Raw genomic sequence first — 18,176 nt, forward strand, 5'->3', positions numbered from 1 at the left:
TATTGTCTTTAGAAGGTGGCATTGGTAGGATTTGCTGATGGATCTGATGTGTAGTATGACAAGACAGTAATCCAGGTTTTTTGCTTGAGCAACTGGATTGGATGTATACAGACATGTCATATATGCAGGATAAACTTCTGAAAATCTAATTTTTTATTTAAAACCTCAAATAACAAATGATTACTTTATAAAACATTAATTTTATTGAAGTGCATGTTTTAAGAACACTTAAATAGATTTGTTTTGATTAGATTTTGACCTTGTCCTTCATGCTTTTTAATTTAAACTGTCAGACATTCCAAGAGATGATGAGGGTATGATTGTTGTGTCTTAAGTATTTAGTGGTTTAGTTTATTAATAACTCAATTAATTTGTTTTAGATGTTAAATATAGCTTTAATTTCATTGTTTCAAAAATGTTAGTTATTAAACTTGAACAAAATGTATGCATATTAATGTTTTGTATATATTTTCCTTGTAGATAGAGGGTACATTAAGCTTTAAGTTTTTACTTAGTTATTTTTATTCAGATTCATAATTAAATTTCTATTATATTTCATAAGTTGTTTTATCTTTATTTTCCCCCCTTTTCCTTGAAGGTTAGCTGTGCATTGTCATTCTTTTTATTTTCTTTCCAAGTCCATGAGAAGTCCATTCTCTTGGTATCATTGTAAGTAAAAATGTTTCAAGTATGTGTTTTATTTCTTATTACGTGTTTATGATATATAATTTATTATTTATACATAAGCAACAAAGATAAAACTACAGAAATGTCATATAGTTGCATAAAATTATTTCATAAAATCATTTTTATTTCTAGAATAATTTTACTTCTTTATAAAATATATTAAACTGAAAAAAATTCATTGAATTATTGCTGATGTCTTACTTCTTCCTGTTTCTTCATATATATTTTCTATGTGCTAATAAAAATAGGTCTTCCAAAGAGAGTTTCCTCAGGTTGGAGCCTGTGTGTCGTCCCTGCCTTTTTCATTTCCACGTCTATTCAGTAGCCTATTCTCTCCAGTCATCTCTTTAGGGACTTTCTTATGTTGCCTTTCTATTTCTTTCATCAAAACCTTTGTTCAGACCCTATTGCTAATCCCTAACCAGACTACTTTGTTTGGGAACATAAATTTTTGTCCTGTTTCTCATAGAAATTGGGGTATATTATCCCAATATTAATATAATATTTGACCAGGACACACAGGAATATTTGAATCCTGCCCTAGATTAATCATAGTCCATTGCTACTCCACCCCTCACCCTGTGTTTGCTAGATTCCTGGAAGATACACATACAGAGTAATAAATGGAAGGATGTACCATTTCTGTTAGGTGCAGCTGTGGACTGAAATGTCAGTGCAGAGCTTTACAGTAAGCTGGACCAGCCTATGTAAGATTACTTCTTTTCTTTGGATAAACAGTCTCATACCATTGCACATTGGGACAATAGCTTAATTTCATCCTCCTAAGTCTAAACCTGAGTTAGATCTTAGCACTATTATGTGGGGCTAGGCTGACCCTATACAAATTCCTAGCATCAGGTGGTAGAACTCTGGAAAGGTATTACTTTCAAACATGTATATTTTCCCCAGAATTTCTACATCATAGAAATTCAAGGCAGCCCATTTAGTGACCTATAGTCTGGCCATTCACATTAGCTCTTGAGCCCTGAATTTCTGGGGGTTCATAAACTCTACAACTGTACATAGATTACTAATAATAGTGCAGAGCTTTAATTTGATTAAATATTTTACAGTTAGCATTAAAAGTTCCTTTGGACCTGGTCCCAGCTAATCTAGCATTAAACAAATATTCCATTCAATAAATATTATTGAGTGCCAGCTATTTGCCAGGGACTGTTTTGTGTAGTTGGGATATATCTGTGAACAACAGACAAAAGTCCCTGCTATTTAAACTTTCATTCTCAAGGACAGACACTAATAACTAATAAAAATAAAAAATTAAGTAGTTTGGGGTGATAAAGGCCACAGGGAGAAATAAAACAGTGCAAGCGAAGTTGGGAGTACTGGCAGTGGGGGTACAGGAGCAAGTGCAGGTTGCTATTTAAAATATGGATGTCAAGGTAGGCCTCATTGAGAAGATACTTGAGGGGACTGGAGGTGAGGGAATTAGCTGTGTGGATATCTGGGGGAGTAACATTCTAGTCAGGGTGCAGCCAGTGGGAAGACCCTAAGATGGGAGGATGCCTGATATGTTTAGTGAATGGAATGACTACTGTGGTCAGAGTGTAGTGGGCAAAGTAGAGAATAATAGGAGGTGAAGTTAAAGAGGAAATGGTTGTAAATTATATAGGACCTTATAGGCCATATTTGGAACTTTGGCTTTTATTCTGAAGGAAATGGGATACCATGGAAGGGTTCTGAGGAAGAAGCATGATCTGAGATGATGTTTTAAAATAATCACTCTTCTTGTGAAATCATGCACATTAAATATATTCAGTTCTTTGTATATCAGTTATACCTCAGTAAAGCTGTTTTAAAAAAGGCTTCTGGCTACAGGTCAAGAATAGGTCTAGATTGTATGGAGTAAGGTAGAAAACATGGAGGCAATTGGGAAAGCCATTACTACAATCCCAAGTGAGGTGGTGCTGACTGGGACCAAGATAGTTAATAGCGGAAGAAGTGAGCGGTGGTCAGTTATGGATATATATATAGAACTAGAGGTTTCCTGATTATTTGGATGTAGCATTGAGAGAAAGAAAAGTCAAAGGTGTAACCATGTTTTTTGCCCAGAATTGGAAAGATGGAACAGTCATTTACTGAAATGGGAAAGACAGCAAGTGGAGCAGCATTAGGTTAGATGGACAGGGTGGGAGGTTTCCAAGTTTAGTGTTGGACATGTTTTTGGACATGCAAGTGGAGATGCTGAGTTAGCATTTAGATATAAATCTGAGTTGGATATATGAGTGAGTTCCAGAGAGATTGAGCTGGAGATAAAAATTTAGTAGTTTGTCACTAGAGAGGACATTTAAGATCAAGAGATTGGATGATATCACCAAGGAAGTGAGTATGTACAGAGAGGAGTACCAGGGACTGAGTCCTGGACCACACGATGTTAAGAGGTATGGGAGGTGAGGCAGAAAGGAATGACCAGTAAAGTATAATGTAACACCACAAGAGTTGGTGCCCTGAGTGAAGAGTTGGAAGCTGAGGAAAGAAGGTGTTTTAAGGACATGAGGTCCTCTGTCTTGCACCACTCACAAAAATTAATGTGAAATGGATTAAACACTTAAATGTAAGACTTGAAACCATAAAACTACTGGAAGAAAACAGGGAAAAAACTCCTTGACATTGGTCTTGTCAATGATGTTTTGGATATGACACAAAAAACTCAAGGAACAAAAGCAAAAATAAAAAATGGGATGACATCAAACTAAAAAGCATCTGCACAGCAAAAGAAATGATTAACAAAATTAAAAGGCAACCTACAGAATGGTAGAAAATATTTGCAAACCATATATCTGATAAAGGGGCTAATATTCCAAAATATATAAAGACCTTATATAACTTAGTAGTAAAAAATGAATAATGTGACTAAAAATGGGCAAAAGACCTGAATAAATATTTTTGCAAAGAACAGGCACATGAGAAGGTGCTCAACATTACTGACCATCAGGGAAATGCAAATCAAAACCACAATAAGACATCACCTCACATCTGTTAGAATGGCTTTTATCAGAAATCAGATAAGGGCTGGTGAGGATGTGGAGAAAAGGGAATTCTTGTGCACTGTTGGTGGGAATAAATTGGTGCAGCTAATTTATGTAGAAAATAGTATAGAGGTTCCTCACAAACTTAAAAATAAAACTTTGTATGATCTAGCAATCCCAAATGTGGGTATATATCTGAAGGAAATGAAATTACTATTTTGCAGAGGTTTCTACTTGCCCATCTGTGTTCACTGAAGCATTTGCAATAGTCAAAAGACTTTTCCATCCTAGTGGTTACGAAGTGGTATTTCATTGTGGTACTGATTTGTGTTTCCCTAATGACTAATGATGTTGAGTGTCTTTTTTTTTTGTCTTTGTTGGAAATAGGTATATCTTCAGAGAACTGTGTATTTGAGTCCTTTGGCCAGTTTTTAAGTGACTGTCTTTCTGTTGAGTTTTAGTTCTTTATATATTCTGGATATTATACCTTTATCAGGTATATGATTTGCAAATATTTTCTCCCATTCTTTGGGTTTTCACCTTGTAGTGTTCTTTGATGCACAAAGCTTTACATTTTGGTGAAGTCGAGTTTATCTATTCTTTTGTTTCTTGTGCTTTTGGTGTTATATCTAATAAACTATTGACAAGTCGAAGGTAATAAAGATTTTACCTAATGTTTCTTCTGAGAATTTTATGGATTTAGCTCTTATATTTGGTCTTTCATCCATGATGAGTTAATTTTAGTACATGGAGTGAGATAGGTAGACAATTCGTTAGATAAGTACACGGTAGAAATTACAAAGGTTGGCCTTGCTGAAGAGCAGAGTAGAGAAAGAGAAAAAACTGGTAGAGAAAGTGGGGTCAAGCAAGGTTTTTTTGTTTTAAGTTAGGAGAAATAATGGCATGGTAAAGGTCAGAAGGAACACTGATGGTACAGGAAAGGTAAGAGTTGCTGGAGTAGTGTCCTTCAGAAAGGGAGATGGCGTTGGATCTGGAGCACAAATGGAATAGGCTTTGGACAGATGCATGAATAGTTCATCTTAATAAAAAGAGGCAACAGGCTATATTGGTACAGATGCTGGGAAGAGAGATGTGATGGTGGCCTCTGAAAGTTCTTTGCACTGCCTCAGTTTTTCCTACTTAAGTGGAAGGCAAGGTCCCTAACCAAGAATGGGTTAGAGCTGTTAGGAATATGAGGAGACAGAAGGTGTGAGTTATTTTTTTAAGGAGACACAGTATGAAAAGACTAAGGGAATGTGTAGTAATTGCTGGACAGTTGAATATCATGATTATGTACTTGAAGTGAGAACAGTTAGTGTGGGTAAATGTTTTCCTCCAGAGCAGTTGTTCAATGTGGTTGGAGTAAGTGCAGGTGGAGTTGGGTATTTCAAGGTTTATGGTTTGTCTACTGAGGAAAACTCACTTGCTCAGGGCTTGAGAGTGAATGCATGGGAGCGATTGTAAAGACTGACCTTAGAATTTAAGCTGCTTAAAAAAGGAAAAGGGCATTAAAAGAGTGAGGCAAAGTGAAAAGGTGGTAGGAACAAATCTACTGAAGGTTTTGTTGGGGTCAAAAGGTTGTTGTAGCTAGAGTACTGAAAAGGTAGGAGATGGTGGTCAGAGTGAAATCGATGATTGGTGATTTTGGAGGGGTTATAGTCTAGCAACCCAATGGTGTAGGCTGGAGATGAAATCACTGGCAGAGAGGAGTTCCTGTTATGGAGAGGTCAGGGTGTTGGGAGATCATCCATGTATATATATATGCTACAATTTCCAGGGATTCAGATGAGGGTCATAGAGAGTGACAGTAAGGAGTTGAAATTACTGGGTAATGAGGGAAGTGAACTTTGTGGTTGGTGGATGATAACAAAGATGAGAAATAATAGGGGATAAAGCCTGATGGCATGAGATTCAAAGCTGGAGATTGTCAGGATGGAGGGAGGGAGACCTGGTGTGGAAGAAGTGGTAAGTGCAAGGAGGTTAGGTGCAAGGAGTGTCCTGTGTCCCTCCGCTAGGCCAAGTTGTTTAAAGGCTATGGAGACAATAACAACAAAACAGACACAATTGGGAAGGCAAAGCAGCATTTCCTCAGGAGAGGTTCCGGATTTGTTTTGAACAAGGAAGGAAGCAAAGGTTCAGAGACCAGATTGAGGCTATAGGGGATTTTGCTGTTTAATTATAAATATCAAGTACCTTGAAGTTAAGGGCTGCATTATATTCATCTTTGTATTCTTTGTACATAAGTTTTCACTAAATGCTTGTGTTCAGTAAACAAATAATGAATGAGTGGGAAAGACTAAGATCTAGAAAGAGGAAATGTTTATTGAGCACCTACTATGTGCATATTTTTAACATGAATACATTCTGATTTAAAAAGTATCAAGCAATGAAACTCAAAGTCCTCAAGTATTTTCTTCTGGTGCAGTAGCTTTTGGCCAGTTTGTATTCCACACTTTATATCTCATAGGCTAGTTGACATGGGGAAAAGCCATCCTTCTAAGAAAGGAAGAAAATGCTCAAACCTTTTAAAATAAAGTGAACCAAAATAAGTTATGCAACCACCACCATCTAATGATAACTAAAAAGTTATTTTATTAAAAAAAATAAGCTGGACAATACTTATAAAAGTTCTTTCAACTACGTAACAATACAAGTATTATTATTATATTTACACATAAGAAAAAAAGTTGTATTAATCATTTGTTCGAGGTCATAGAGTATGTGGCAGAGAAGAGCCTAGGGCTCAGGTCTTCTGACAATCTCCCTGCTTCTGAGCATCACCACAGTTGAATCCAGAAGGTAACAGGACCCGGGGAGGTGGTAAAGAGGTCAGAGTTTGGACCTATCACCTAAACAGCTCTTTGATAAAGCCAGTGGTTCCATTTATTGGCATTATGCTTCCTGTTCCTATACTGTTGTTCTTTTCATGTAACCTGTTCTTTTCTTTTATTCTGCCATTATCAACTTGTTTCCCTTTTCACTTCTTCTTGCCTCTGCTGTCCTCTCTTCAGTGGCAGATGATCTGTCTAACGTTAGCTTTTAACTTAGCTGAATATGACACTGATCATAAAAAAAAAGAAGTTTGAAAACCACTATACTGAGAATTCATTGCATATTTCCCAAGTAGGATGAAATACATGAAAAAGCTCTCTTTCTTTGGATGTTCAGTTCTGTTTATCTGATCCTTTCTTTAAGCTAGTGTTTGAAAGAGAAAAAATTCCATTAAAGGAATACTGGGAGGAGTAGTTCTCCAGATATGAGGAGCTGACACTTTCTTTGTGTTACAATTCATTTAGTTTGGATTGATAGGTAAGCAAAAGTGAATCAGTAGTCTATACGGAGACCTTGCTGGCTGTTTTTCTTGTTTTTAGCTACCCTGAAAATCAGATCAAATGTGTTTTTACAAGTAAGAGTTAAAGTTATATTCCATTAAATTTTTTTTTTCTTTATCCTTTAGACCAGTCTGCTTAGTTTTAAGTGAAATTCCTTTTATGTCTACTTGGTTTTTACTTGTGTCAACATTTAGGTGAGTCAAACCAATTTTACATATAGTTCTTAAAAACACATTTAAAACTTTTTTACAAAGTTGTTATGGTTTGAATTGACAGTTCTCTTTTGATGTTTTTTTCTGTTTTTCCTTACAGTATGCTGCCCCTTCTATTGAAGGATGAACTCCTAATGCCCTCAGTTGTGACAATGATGGCATTTTTTATAGCTTGTGCAACTTCGTTTTCAATATTTGAAAAGACTTCTGAAGAAGAACTGCAATTGAAATCCTTTTCTATTTCTATTCGGAAATATCTTCCATGTTTTACATTTCTCCCCAGAATTATACAACATTTGGTAAGTTGTTCAGTTTTTAAGGTGCGGTACTTAGCATAGCCTATTAAAAAAAATTTGTAATACATTTTTTATAGCTTTTTTTGAGATATAATTCACATAAATTCACCCATAAAATCCACCCATTTAAAGTGTACAATTCAGTGGTTTTTAAGTATGTGCATAGACTTGTACATTACCATAATCTAATATTAGATCGTTTCCATCACCCCAAAAGGAAACCCTGTACCCATTAGCAGCCATTCCCTGTTCCACTCGCACCCCTAACTGCCAGCCTTGGCAAACACTAATCTGCTTCCTATCTCTATTGATTTGTCTATGTGAACATTTTATATAAATGGAATGTATTAGTCGGCTAGGGCTCCCTAGCAAAATACCACAGACCAGGTGGGTTTATCAATAAAAGTTTATTTTCTCACAGTTCTGGAGGCTAGAAGTCTAAGTAAGATGAAGGAACCATTAGAATGGTTTCTGGTGGGGCCTCTCTTTTTGGCTTGCAGGGGACCTTCCTGTGTTCTCCTATGGCCTCTTCTCTGAGTGCATGTGTTGAGTTCTTCGGTGCCTCCTCTCCTTATAAAGACGTTAGTCCTGTCGGATTAGGCCCCCGTCTGTATGATCTCATTTAACCTTCCTAAAGTTTCTATCTCCAAATGAAATCACTGGGAGGTTGGGCTTCAACATATGAATTTTGCGGGGACATAATTCAGTCCATAATGTGAAATCATACAAAAATGTGGTCTTTTTTGACTAGCTTCTTTCACTTAGCATAATGTTTTTGAGGTTCATTCATGTAACCTGTATCAATCTTCATCCCTTTTTATTGCTGAATTATATTCCATTACATAACTTTACCATAGTTTACCCATTCATTATTGATGGACGTTAGGTTGCTTCCACTTTTTGGCTGGTAGGAATAATGCTGCTGCTGTAAAGATTTATTTACATGTTTACCAGAGCACGTATGTTTTCAGTTTCCTTGCATATATACCTAATAGTGGTAATTATATTTACCATTTTGAGGAGCTACCACACTGTTTTCCAAAGTAGTACATGATTCTTCATTCCCACCAGCAATATACGAGGGTTCCAATTCCTCCATGTACTTGATAGCACTTGATATTGCCATTTTTAGGACAGTCATCCTAGTAGTTATGAAATGGTATCTCATTGTGGTTTTGGTTTGCATTTCCCTAGCTACTAATGATGTTGAGCATCCTTTCATGTGCTTATTGGCCGTATATCTTTGGAGAAGTGACTATTCAAGTCCTGTGCCTGCCCACTTTTAGTTGTGTTCTTTTTATTTTTGTGTTCTAAGATTATTAAAATATATTCTTGATATAGGTTCCTTCCTAGATATATGACTTGGAAATACTTTTTAACATTTTGTGGGTTGCTCTTTCACTTTCTTGATGGTATCATTTGAAGCACTGAAGTTTTGGTTTTTACTAAGTCTAATATTTATTTTTTTCTTTTGTTGTTCGTGCTTTTGGTGTCGTTTCTACAAAACCATTCTGTAACCAAAGGTCATGGAGATTTACTCTTATGTTTTAAGAATTTTACCTTTAGGCCTGATTCATTTTGAGTTCATTTTTGTGTATTATGTGATGTAGGAGTCCAATTTCAGTAGGTCTTCTAGCACCAATGAAATGTGTTGCACCTTTGTTGAAAATTAACTGATTCTAAGTGTACGGTTTATTTCTGGACTCTCAGTTCTGTTCCAGTGATCTATGTCTATTATGCCTGTCTAACATTGTCTTGATTAACGGTAGCTTTGTAGTTCAGTATTAAAATTGAATATATGAATCCTCTTTGTTCTTTTTCAAGATTATTTTAGCTATTCTTTGTCCCTTGCATTTCTGTATTATTTTTAGGATCAGCTCAATTTCTCCAAAAATCCAGCAGAGATTTTGGTAGGGATTACATTGAATCCATGTATCAATTTATGGGGTATTGCCATCTTCACAAGAGTTGGTCTTCCAAACCCATAAACATAGGATGTATTTCCATTATTTGTTCTTTAATTTCCTTCAACAATATTCTGTGGTTTTCTGTGTACAAGTCTTACACTTTTGTTAAATTTATATCTACTATTTTATTCTTTACGATGCTTTTGCAAATGAAATTTTCATAATGTCCATTGCTTCTGCATATACACACAATTGATTTTTTAATACTGAATTTGTACTGTATGCTTTAAGTTTTTAGTGGATTCCTTATGATTTTCTATATGTACATCATGTCATCTCCAAATTAATGATAATTTTACTTCTTCCTTTCTTATCTGCTGCCTTTTCTTTTTCTTGTCTAATGACCCTGGCTAGAACCTCCAATACAGTGCTGAATACAAATGGCAAGCATGGAGATCCTCACATCTTTCTGATTTTAGAGGGAAAGCATCCAGTCTCTATCATTAAGTATGTTGTAGATTTTATATAGATGGCCTTTAGAGGAAGTTTTCAATTCCTAGTTTATTGAGTGTTTTTGTCAGGAAAAGGTAATGGATTTTGTCAAATGCTTTTCCTGTCCAAAGATACGGTCATGTCATTTTCTTCCCCTTTATTCTGTTAATATGGTATTGATTTTTGTATTTTGAACTAAGTTTTCATGCTTGGGATAAGTCCCACTTGATCCTGATATATGCTTCTGGTTTGGACTTGCCAGTATTTTGAAAACACTTTTGCATCTATATTCATAAGGGACATCGGTCTGTAGATTTTTTTTTTCTTGTGATGTCTTTTTGTCAGAGTTAATACTTGTTTCATGGAATGAGTTGGGAAGTGTCCCTTTTCTACTTGTTGAGAGAGTTTATGGATTGGTGCGTTTATGCTTTCATAAACATTTGGTATAACTCACCAGTGAAGCCATCTCTGCCTGGGCCTTTCATTGAGGACTTTAAAAATGATTTATTCAATCTCTTGTTATAGGCATACTTGGACTTTCTGTATTTCTTTAGACAGTTTCAATGGCATGTCTTAAGAATTTATTTCATCTATGTTGTTATCTAATTTGTTGGCATATAGTTGTTCATAGTTTTCTTTTATCATCATTTTATATTTTTATGTATGGTTAGGTGTGTTCTCCTTCTTTCTTCCATTTTGCGAATTTGTACGTTGTCACTTTTTTCCCTTGGTCAGCTAGCTAAAATTTGTTGGGTTCATTGATCTTTTCACAGAACCAATTTATTTTTCTTATTTTTGTTTTCTACCTAATTGATTAGTTATAATTTTGCCATTTCTCATGCTTGCTTTGGGCTTGGTTTACTCTTCTTTATCTAGTTTCTTAAAGTTTAAGGTCAGGTGATTAATTGGAGACCTTTCTTCTATTTTTATATAGGCATTCAAGCATATAAATTCCCCACTGTGTCATCTTTAAGCAGCATTCCATATATTTTGATAGAAGTTTTTTATTTAAAAAGTCCATTTCTATTGTGATTTTTTCTTTGGTTCACAAATTATTAGAAATTTGTTCAGTTTCCAAATATTTGGGGATTTCCCAGATTTCTTGTTTCTCATGTGTTTGTGTAACATACTTTGTATTATTACTGTATTTTCAAGTGTACTGACTTTATGTTAATTTCTCCTTGATTTTTAAAGGGTATGTTTGCTAGAAATAGAATTATTATCTTTCAGCAATTTGAATGTCACCCATCCCACTGCCTTGGATATCTAATAAGCATGTAAAACTAAGTACACATACAACTTGTCCTCAGTAAGATTAACAGCTGACTTCTCATCAGAAAACACGGGATGCCACAAGTACCCTCCAAAGGGAAAATCCCTGAGTCAACCTTAATGGGGAATCAAAATTTCTGAAGTAAAATCAGGATGTTTCAATCAGTCCTGTATTTCTTAAGTTTGAAACTTTTAATTTGATGATTTTATTTCAGAAATTTTGATTCCCCATTAAGGTTGACTCAGGGATTTTCCCTTTGGAGGGTACTTGCAGTCTGTTTATACCTGTTTGTAAGCTTTTTTGCCTCCTATCATTCCCACTCTTCCATCTGGAATGATTGCTGCAATACTCTATTCAGGTCTACTAGCCCTGTTACAGCCATTAAAGCATCTTTGGGGTTCCATTTATGTCTCACCTCCTTCATGAAAGTCACTGACTACTGTTCTCACTCCTTGCTTTCTACTTTTACTTAAGCAGCTCCTGTATACTTCTGTACTATGCTAAGGGTAAAATGAGTAAGATATGGCTGGTCTTTGTCTTAAAGGAGCTCACTGTCTACAGCTAAACTAATTTGGTAGCCACTAGACGTGGAAATCTACACTCAGTAAAATTAAATAAAAAATTTAGCTTCTCAATCACAGGAGGCACATTTCAAATGCTCAGTAGGCACATGTGGTTAACAGCTACTCTTGGAGTATACAGATAGAGAACATTTCTATCATTTCAGAAAGTTTTATTGTACAGTGCTGGTCTAGGGAAGAAAACAGTGCTATACAGTTACAATAAATGCAATAATTATTTTTATTATTCATTTTGGCATTTAGTAAAATGTGACCTTGTGATTTTATTTAGCTAGCTCACACATTACCCTAATTAAATGGAAAACTCTCTGAGGCCAGAGGACTACATTTTCTGTCTTATGCACCACCATTATTTACTACATATAGCACTAGTTTGTTGAAAGTGTTCAGTGAATATGAAATGCAATTTTCCATTTGCCATAGATGGATTTTTCATAGATGGGTTCTTAGATTAACTTACAATTTTACATGCTGTAGGGACAAAGGGCCCTGCAGCATGCTGTGAATTAATCCTGACTAGCAGTATTACTTATTCCAGATACCTTTTGTCAGTGGCCAGGTGGTATAAAGGATAACACAGGGATTCTTAGGCTTTGGCTACACATGGGAATCATTTGGAGAGCTTTAAAAAATACTGAAGTCTACCCTCGGAACTCGGATTTTAACCCTTCCCCCCACATCAGATGATTCTAACATGGAGCCTAGGTTGAGGTTCACCTGTCAGAGATTGGACCCCCAACCTTACCTTCAATTCTGCTTTTTGACAGCTAGCTATAAATAAATGTTACCAGTACATTTAAGCCTTACCTCTTACACTACTCAATAATACTTTTTTTTCCTCCTTATAGTTTATCATCTCAATAATCACCATGATCCTTCTGACACTGATAACTGTCACACTGGATCCTCCTCAGAAATTACCGGACTTATTTTCTGTATTGGTATGTTTTGTATCCTGCTTGAACTTCCTGTTCTTCTTGGTATACTTTAACATTATAATCATGTGGGATTCAAAAAGTAGAAGAAATCAGAAGAAAATAAACTAACCCTGTCAACAAATGTGAAAATGCTAACAGTGCTAACAGGTGTTTTGAACTTTTTGCTCTGTATAAATCATAAATAAAATAATCATTTTGAGAATCATGGAATTATAGGAAAAGAAGTGGTAAAAAGTCACTGTCTATACAAAATAAATGTATACAGGGAAAAACACTCAATGGAAGGTTTTATTTTCTAACTGTTGAGTGGCCAAGACATACTGCAGTTTTATTAATATTCAGTTATTCAAGTATGAAAGTAAAAGAAAAATGTCCTTAATCCCAGTATTTACTTGGGAAACATACTATATAACTTGTCTTGAGAATAATCTGCAAATACAGTAAACTTAATGGGAGAAATTTAGCCCACTAAAAAAAAATTAGCCTGATTTTGATATTCAAATTTAATTTTCCTTACATTTTAGGATGCAAGTAATTTGTATTTTATTCTTTAGAAATGGTATCTCAGGGGTTAAACTTGTGATAATCTTTTAAATTACTAAAAGAATGCAATTTAAACTGCTTGAAGTTGGTGCCTTCTTGTGCAAATTTAAATTTTTTTTAATAAAGAAGAGACATTAACCTGTGTTCCTATTTATTTTGAAGAATGGTGATATACTTAAATACAGTTAAACAATAAATTTTCCTGAATTTAAATCTAAGTAGTTTGTGTCTTTAAGTAGTTAAGATCACTAGTTTGAAACTTCTAGGATCATTCTGTTTATTTGAAATGGTCTTATACAGGATTTTATCCTGCAGTTCTTTTTTGTTACGACATGGTTCAAGGTTACCACTGCCATAACCATTGATTCATCTCATGCTTCATGTTAATTCGGCCCTGTAATACTGTATCATCCATATCCATGTTGTAGTTTCTCAAAGAAAGGTATGTTTTCTTTGGTTTCTGTAATTAAAATAAAACAGTCATTTTCCTATTAACATATTTTTAATGGACAGATTTCTTTCTTAAGACATCCATCAAAGCGTATTCACTAAGTGGTGATATATTTTAAAACAATGCAAGCCAAACACATACACACATAAAGAAAACTTGGCTCTAGACATGGACAGCCACAGGCTGATGCAAAGGGTAGGTGTTTCTAAGTCTGATAAAGGAAGCGGGTTTAGACAAAGAAAAAATCAAGAAGTATTTCTTTCTCATAGCAAATGTACATGAAGACTCAAAGGGCAGGCCAGTACTCAAAAACAGCCTTGAATCACTGCCGAATCAGCAGGAACATTCCTGTCCATGGTCACCATCTGTAATCACTGTGCCCAAACGTCAGCATCTTGGCTGGCTGGTGTGGTCTTATTTTTTTATTTTTTGTAGTAGCATACTTGCATTTAACACAGGATATTGATTTAAATCAGTGATGAGGAAGTTCTAATTTGTAAATAATTGGGATAGAGAAACATTATTTGAAAAGTATTATATAAATATTAGTAAAATAGAATGCACCTATACTCAGGGTGTTTCATAGGTAAATTCTCTATAAATAAAACATTTTCCAGGTGACTTAATCTAATCATATCAAGTTACACTGTAGTTTAGGAGACATGTAGCAATTATAAGTATCTCTTACATGTTTAAGTAAGAGTCCACTTTGAACTTTGAGAGTTTAGGTTCCAAAATTCCAAAAATGTCCAGTGATGAATTAAGATCACAGAAATAGGTAACTGCAAAGCACTTCTCTCAGCTACACTCAGGATTATTTGGGATGTTTAATAGAGATATTTAGGTTGTACAAATATATTAAAGATTTCTCATTTTCTTCACTAATATACCTGTCAAAAAATGAGCCCTTCTAAGTTATTTTCAAGTTCACTTTAGAGGGAAGGACCATTCTGAGAGATGCAGTTTTCTGTTGCCAATAATCATAGGTTTGCTCCTTAAAATGAAGGGTGTATGTTCATGTATCAAATATAAGGCATACAGAAGTCATTTTCTCTGGAGGGCATAGAGAGGGGAGAAAAATCCCAGATGTAGCATTCTGTCCAAATGATAAACCACAACTAAGTGAGTGAAACATTTACAAAAGTCAAGGCAGCCAGAGGAGCCTCTCTGTTCAACAGAAAGAGTAAAAGATGGATAGGATGTAACTAAGTAACGGCTGGAGTAACGCAATGGTTTCAAATGTCAATTGGTGTCTCTTCTGTTATGTTCATTGGAAGATCAGGGCCAAGTGTATCCCCCACTTTCTCTGTGAAGCACCCACCCCGCCCCCCTTATAAACATTAGTTTTGTGTGTGGGTCTTTCTGCTTTGTCCTTCATGTGGCCTCCAAGGGTGATAAAGCGAGAGTCATCTGATCTATAATGAAGAGAACTGGGAAATGATTCTTAGACCCAGCTGTTCTGAAAGGCAAAAGCTTAGAATATCAAGAGGTCAAACTTCAGTAACTGATTTAATAGCATTACACACATACCTACATACCTTGGATTACATATGAGACCAATCTACTTCTTAATCCTTTATTTCCTGACTAACAATGTAGGTTTCTTTATATGTTTGGCTTACATTCTAAGGTTAGTTTTCAATGCTTAGAACACAAAGGAATGATCTTTTTTGGAATATTTTAGGTGATGTTCTATTATAAGGACAGTATCACAAAGTACATTTAACAATATCTTTAAAAATAATTAAATAGTGCCAATAAAAACAGTGAAAGCAACTAGGCTTAATAGTTGGGTTATTGTTTAGTTTCTAGGTCATTTAAATTAATAGTTAAAATTAACTCATTTTCATTTTAAGGGTAAATCTGAAATTTCTCTAACTGGAAAATTAGTTCCTTTCAATCTTAGTATGTTAAATTTTGTTTCATATTTTCATGTAGTATTTTTATTTTCATGATACACTGAATCAAATGACATGGTAACATCTTTAAAAATTTTGTCAAGACTTAGGGCAAGAACAAGGGGAAATGCACTCTTTTCTCTGAAGAAATAAATGGTCTAAGTATAAAAGTTTCAAAAAACTGTGTTAATGTGATAAAACATTCTGTAATTCCAGCTTCTCCTTTATTTGTAACAGCATAGATGATGATACAAAACACCACAATGGAAAAGTAGAAAATTTAAATTAATGCTTCAAAATAATTTGGAGATCACATACAGCCTTTTAAAAAAGGTCTTTTCTTTTAAATTCGGTGTCATCTGTGTAGTTTAGTGCAAAAACAACTTCATATTTTAAATGTCTCCACTGAAAAGATGCATTCTAATATTTTATAAAAGGAGTGTGAAAATTTTAAAACTTAGAAAACGTATTTTTTTCTCTACAAGCATTGAAATAGAGTATAATAAAAACTCATCCCTAACACAGTAGCTCACAATAAACTTCTAGATACATTTTATAAGTTAAAAAAAAAACCTAATTGCTACTAGTCAATGCATAATTAGATAATTTATTTAACTAATACATCTGGGGCTTTAAATGGGAATAATGGTACCTAATTCCACTCACCATTAATCTGAGTTTTAAAATACATAGCTAAGTGTACGTGATAAAGTATATAAGTTCCTTTTCTATGTGTTGGCATACATTAAAGGGTCAAGAAGAAATGTATTATTTACATTGAGATTATATACTGGTGTGTGTAGAAAGTTTAAATTAGCTGCAAGAAATTTTATCTAGACACGCACCTGCCTAGTGCTATGATCTGGTATTTACTGGGCAGATTAATTACAAACATTTCTTCTGTTCCTTTAAATATGATCACGCAGATGCAGAAGCTGGTGTTCATAGTTAATGCATTTCTTCTAAATGCCTGTGGGATATATAAAAGACGATTATTAAATCATCAAGAATTAGTTTCCAAATTAATATGCATCTCATACATGACTTAAGAAATGATTAAAACACTCACCATGTAATTTTGTACCTAATTAGTTAGATACTGGTAATGTCTGCTATTTTTTGTGTCTCTTTAGCAAGTTTCATCTTCACAAATAATTGTCAATATGAGTACTCGGACACACCACTCTTCACTTTAAGATGGATCTTGAGATACTTCTGAGCGAGTTCTAAAACTCCAAGATGACCTACTGAAAACACAAAATCTACATTCCTTTTGTCTCTAAGCCTTATGGGCCTTTCAGCAGGTGTTTCCTTCAACAGCTGTCCCCCCAAAAAAGAGACAGTATTTACTGACATTCCTATTCAGTGTGTCCCTCTGGGGACTCCTAGTGGTGGCAGAAGTTCTTATCTGGCCTTATGATTCCTATATGAGAGGAAGCCTTTGAAGAACCATTGGCCAACTGATGGCATATATTCCTGAAGGGAATGTGGACCAATCACTCCTGAAATAACCTTTCCTTCCTTACATGGGCAGCTATGAAGGAAGGAAGTCATGACAGGCCCCTTTATCTCCCTATTCATAAGAGGGAAATATTTATGTATTTCCTATATTCCTCTTGTCCTAGAAGAAGGTAAGTGGCCAACTTGAAAAACACGTTTTGCCAACTCTTTTGGAAAGTTGTCTGGTCTGAATGCCTACAGATTTTAAGCACTCAAATATTAAGCACTCAGCACTTAGTATTCCTACAAAATGTTGATAACGCAGTTATCAGAACTAATGATAATACTGTAGAGGAAAGGAAAAATCATTTGTTAGTTACTTTGGAGGAGGTACTAATTAAGCTAATGATTTGTACACTTCCATAAGGTAAATATCAGTACCATTTTGTAATTAAGGTTTAAGGAAACTAAGTGCCTTGTTTAAGGTAAGGCCATATAGCTAAGTAGACAGAGCTGGTGCTGGACATCTTATCGAAATCTCATTCTCTGTTTACAATGCCAGATGCTGCAAACAAGTTTCATAAACTGATCATGGTTGCTGGGAGAAAAGTGTGTTGAAAAAGACTGAGGCCAAATTCAAGATCCAGGAAAATTAGCATTTTGATCAGTGTGTTACAGGTCATAGCACAAGAACAGGGAGGAGTGCATGTGTGTTCTCTCTGCACTGTCAGACTGGTTCTGGAGATGAGTATCTCAGAATACAGATGAAAAGCAATTCAGATACAGTGATACAGTTCATGAGCAGTATTTTAACAGAATTCATCCTTCACATAGCAATTATATTCTAAAACATATTTTCCATTGTTACTTCCCTAATAATTTTCACTGGTCCACTTCTGCCTAATGAATAAAGTCTGAATTTATTAGCCTGGTGATGGTAACTGCTGATGATGTGGCTAGAATCTACTGTTCATTCTGCTTCTCTGCCTTTTTTTATGTGTTGTTCTTTCCGCCAAGTATGTTTTCACAGCCCATCAAAATTCCCCTTTTTCAAATTCCAGCTTCCTATTACAAAGTTTGATTACTAGTAAAGTACAGAGTTTCTATTACTGGGGTCTGGATGGCTCTCTGTCAGAGAT

General features: G+C 35.0%; 2 protein-coding genes across 3 annotated transcripts in view; one reads left to right on the forward strand and one right to left on the reverse strand.

Annotated features, from left to right (window-relative positions):
• The window catches only part of ALG6 (ALG6 alpha-1,3-glucosyltransferase), a 54,528-nt gene extending 40,785 nt beyond the window's left edge, over nt 1–13,743 (forward strand). The window contains exons 12-15 of the mRNA XM_073234067.1: nt 599–669; nt 7,132–7,200; nt 7,319–7,517; nt 12,616–13,743. Coding sequence (XP_073090168.1) covers nt 599–669; nt 7,132–7,200; nt 7,319–7,517; nt 12,616–12,813 — 537 coding nt within the window. The 3' untranslated portion in view covers nt 12,814–13,743. The remainder of the gene's footprint in view (nt 1–598; nt 670–7,131; nt 7,201–7,318; nt 7,518–12,615) is intronic.
• A 151-nt stretch (nt 13,744–13,894) lies between these two features.
• The window catches only part of ITGB3BP (integrin subunit beta 3 binding protein), a 111,142-nt gene continuing 106,860 nt past the window's right edge, over nt 13,895–18,176 (reverse strand). For both annotated transcript variants that reach the window (XM_073234066.1, XM_037024292.2), the window contains one exon: nt 13,895–16,567. In XM_073234066.1, coding sequence (XP_073090167.1) covers nt 16,560–16,567 — 8 coding nt within the window. In that variant the 3' untranslated portion in view covers nt 13,895–16,559. The remainder of the gene's footprint in view (nt 16,568–18,176) is intronic.

Source organism: Manis javanica, chromosome 4, assembly GCF_040802235.1.
Source record: "Manis javanica isolate MJ-LG chromosome 4, MJ_LKY, whole genome shotgun sequence".
Classification (NCBI taxonomy): domain Eukaryota; kingdom Metazoa; phylum Chordata; class Mammalia; order Pholidota; family Manidae; genus Manis; species Manis javanica.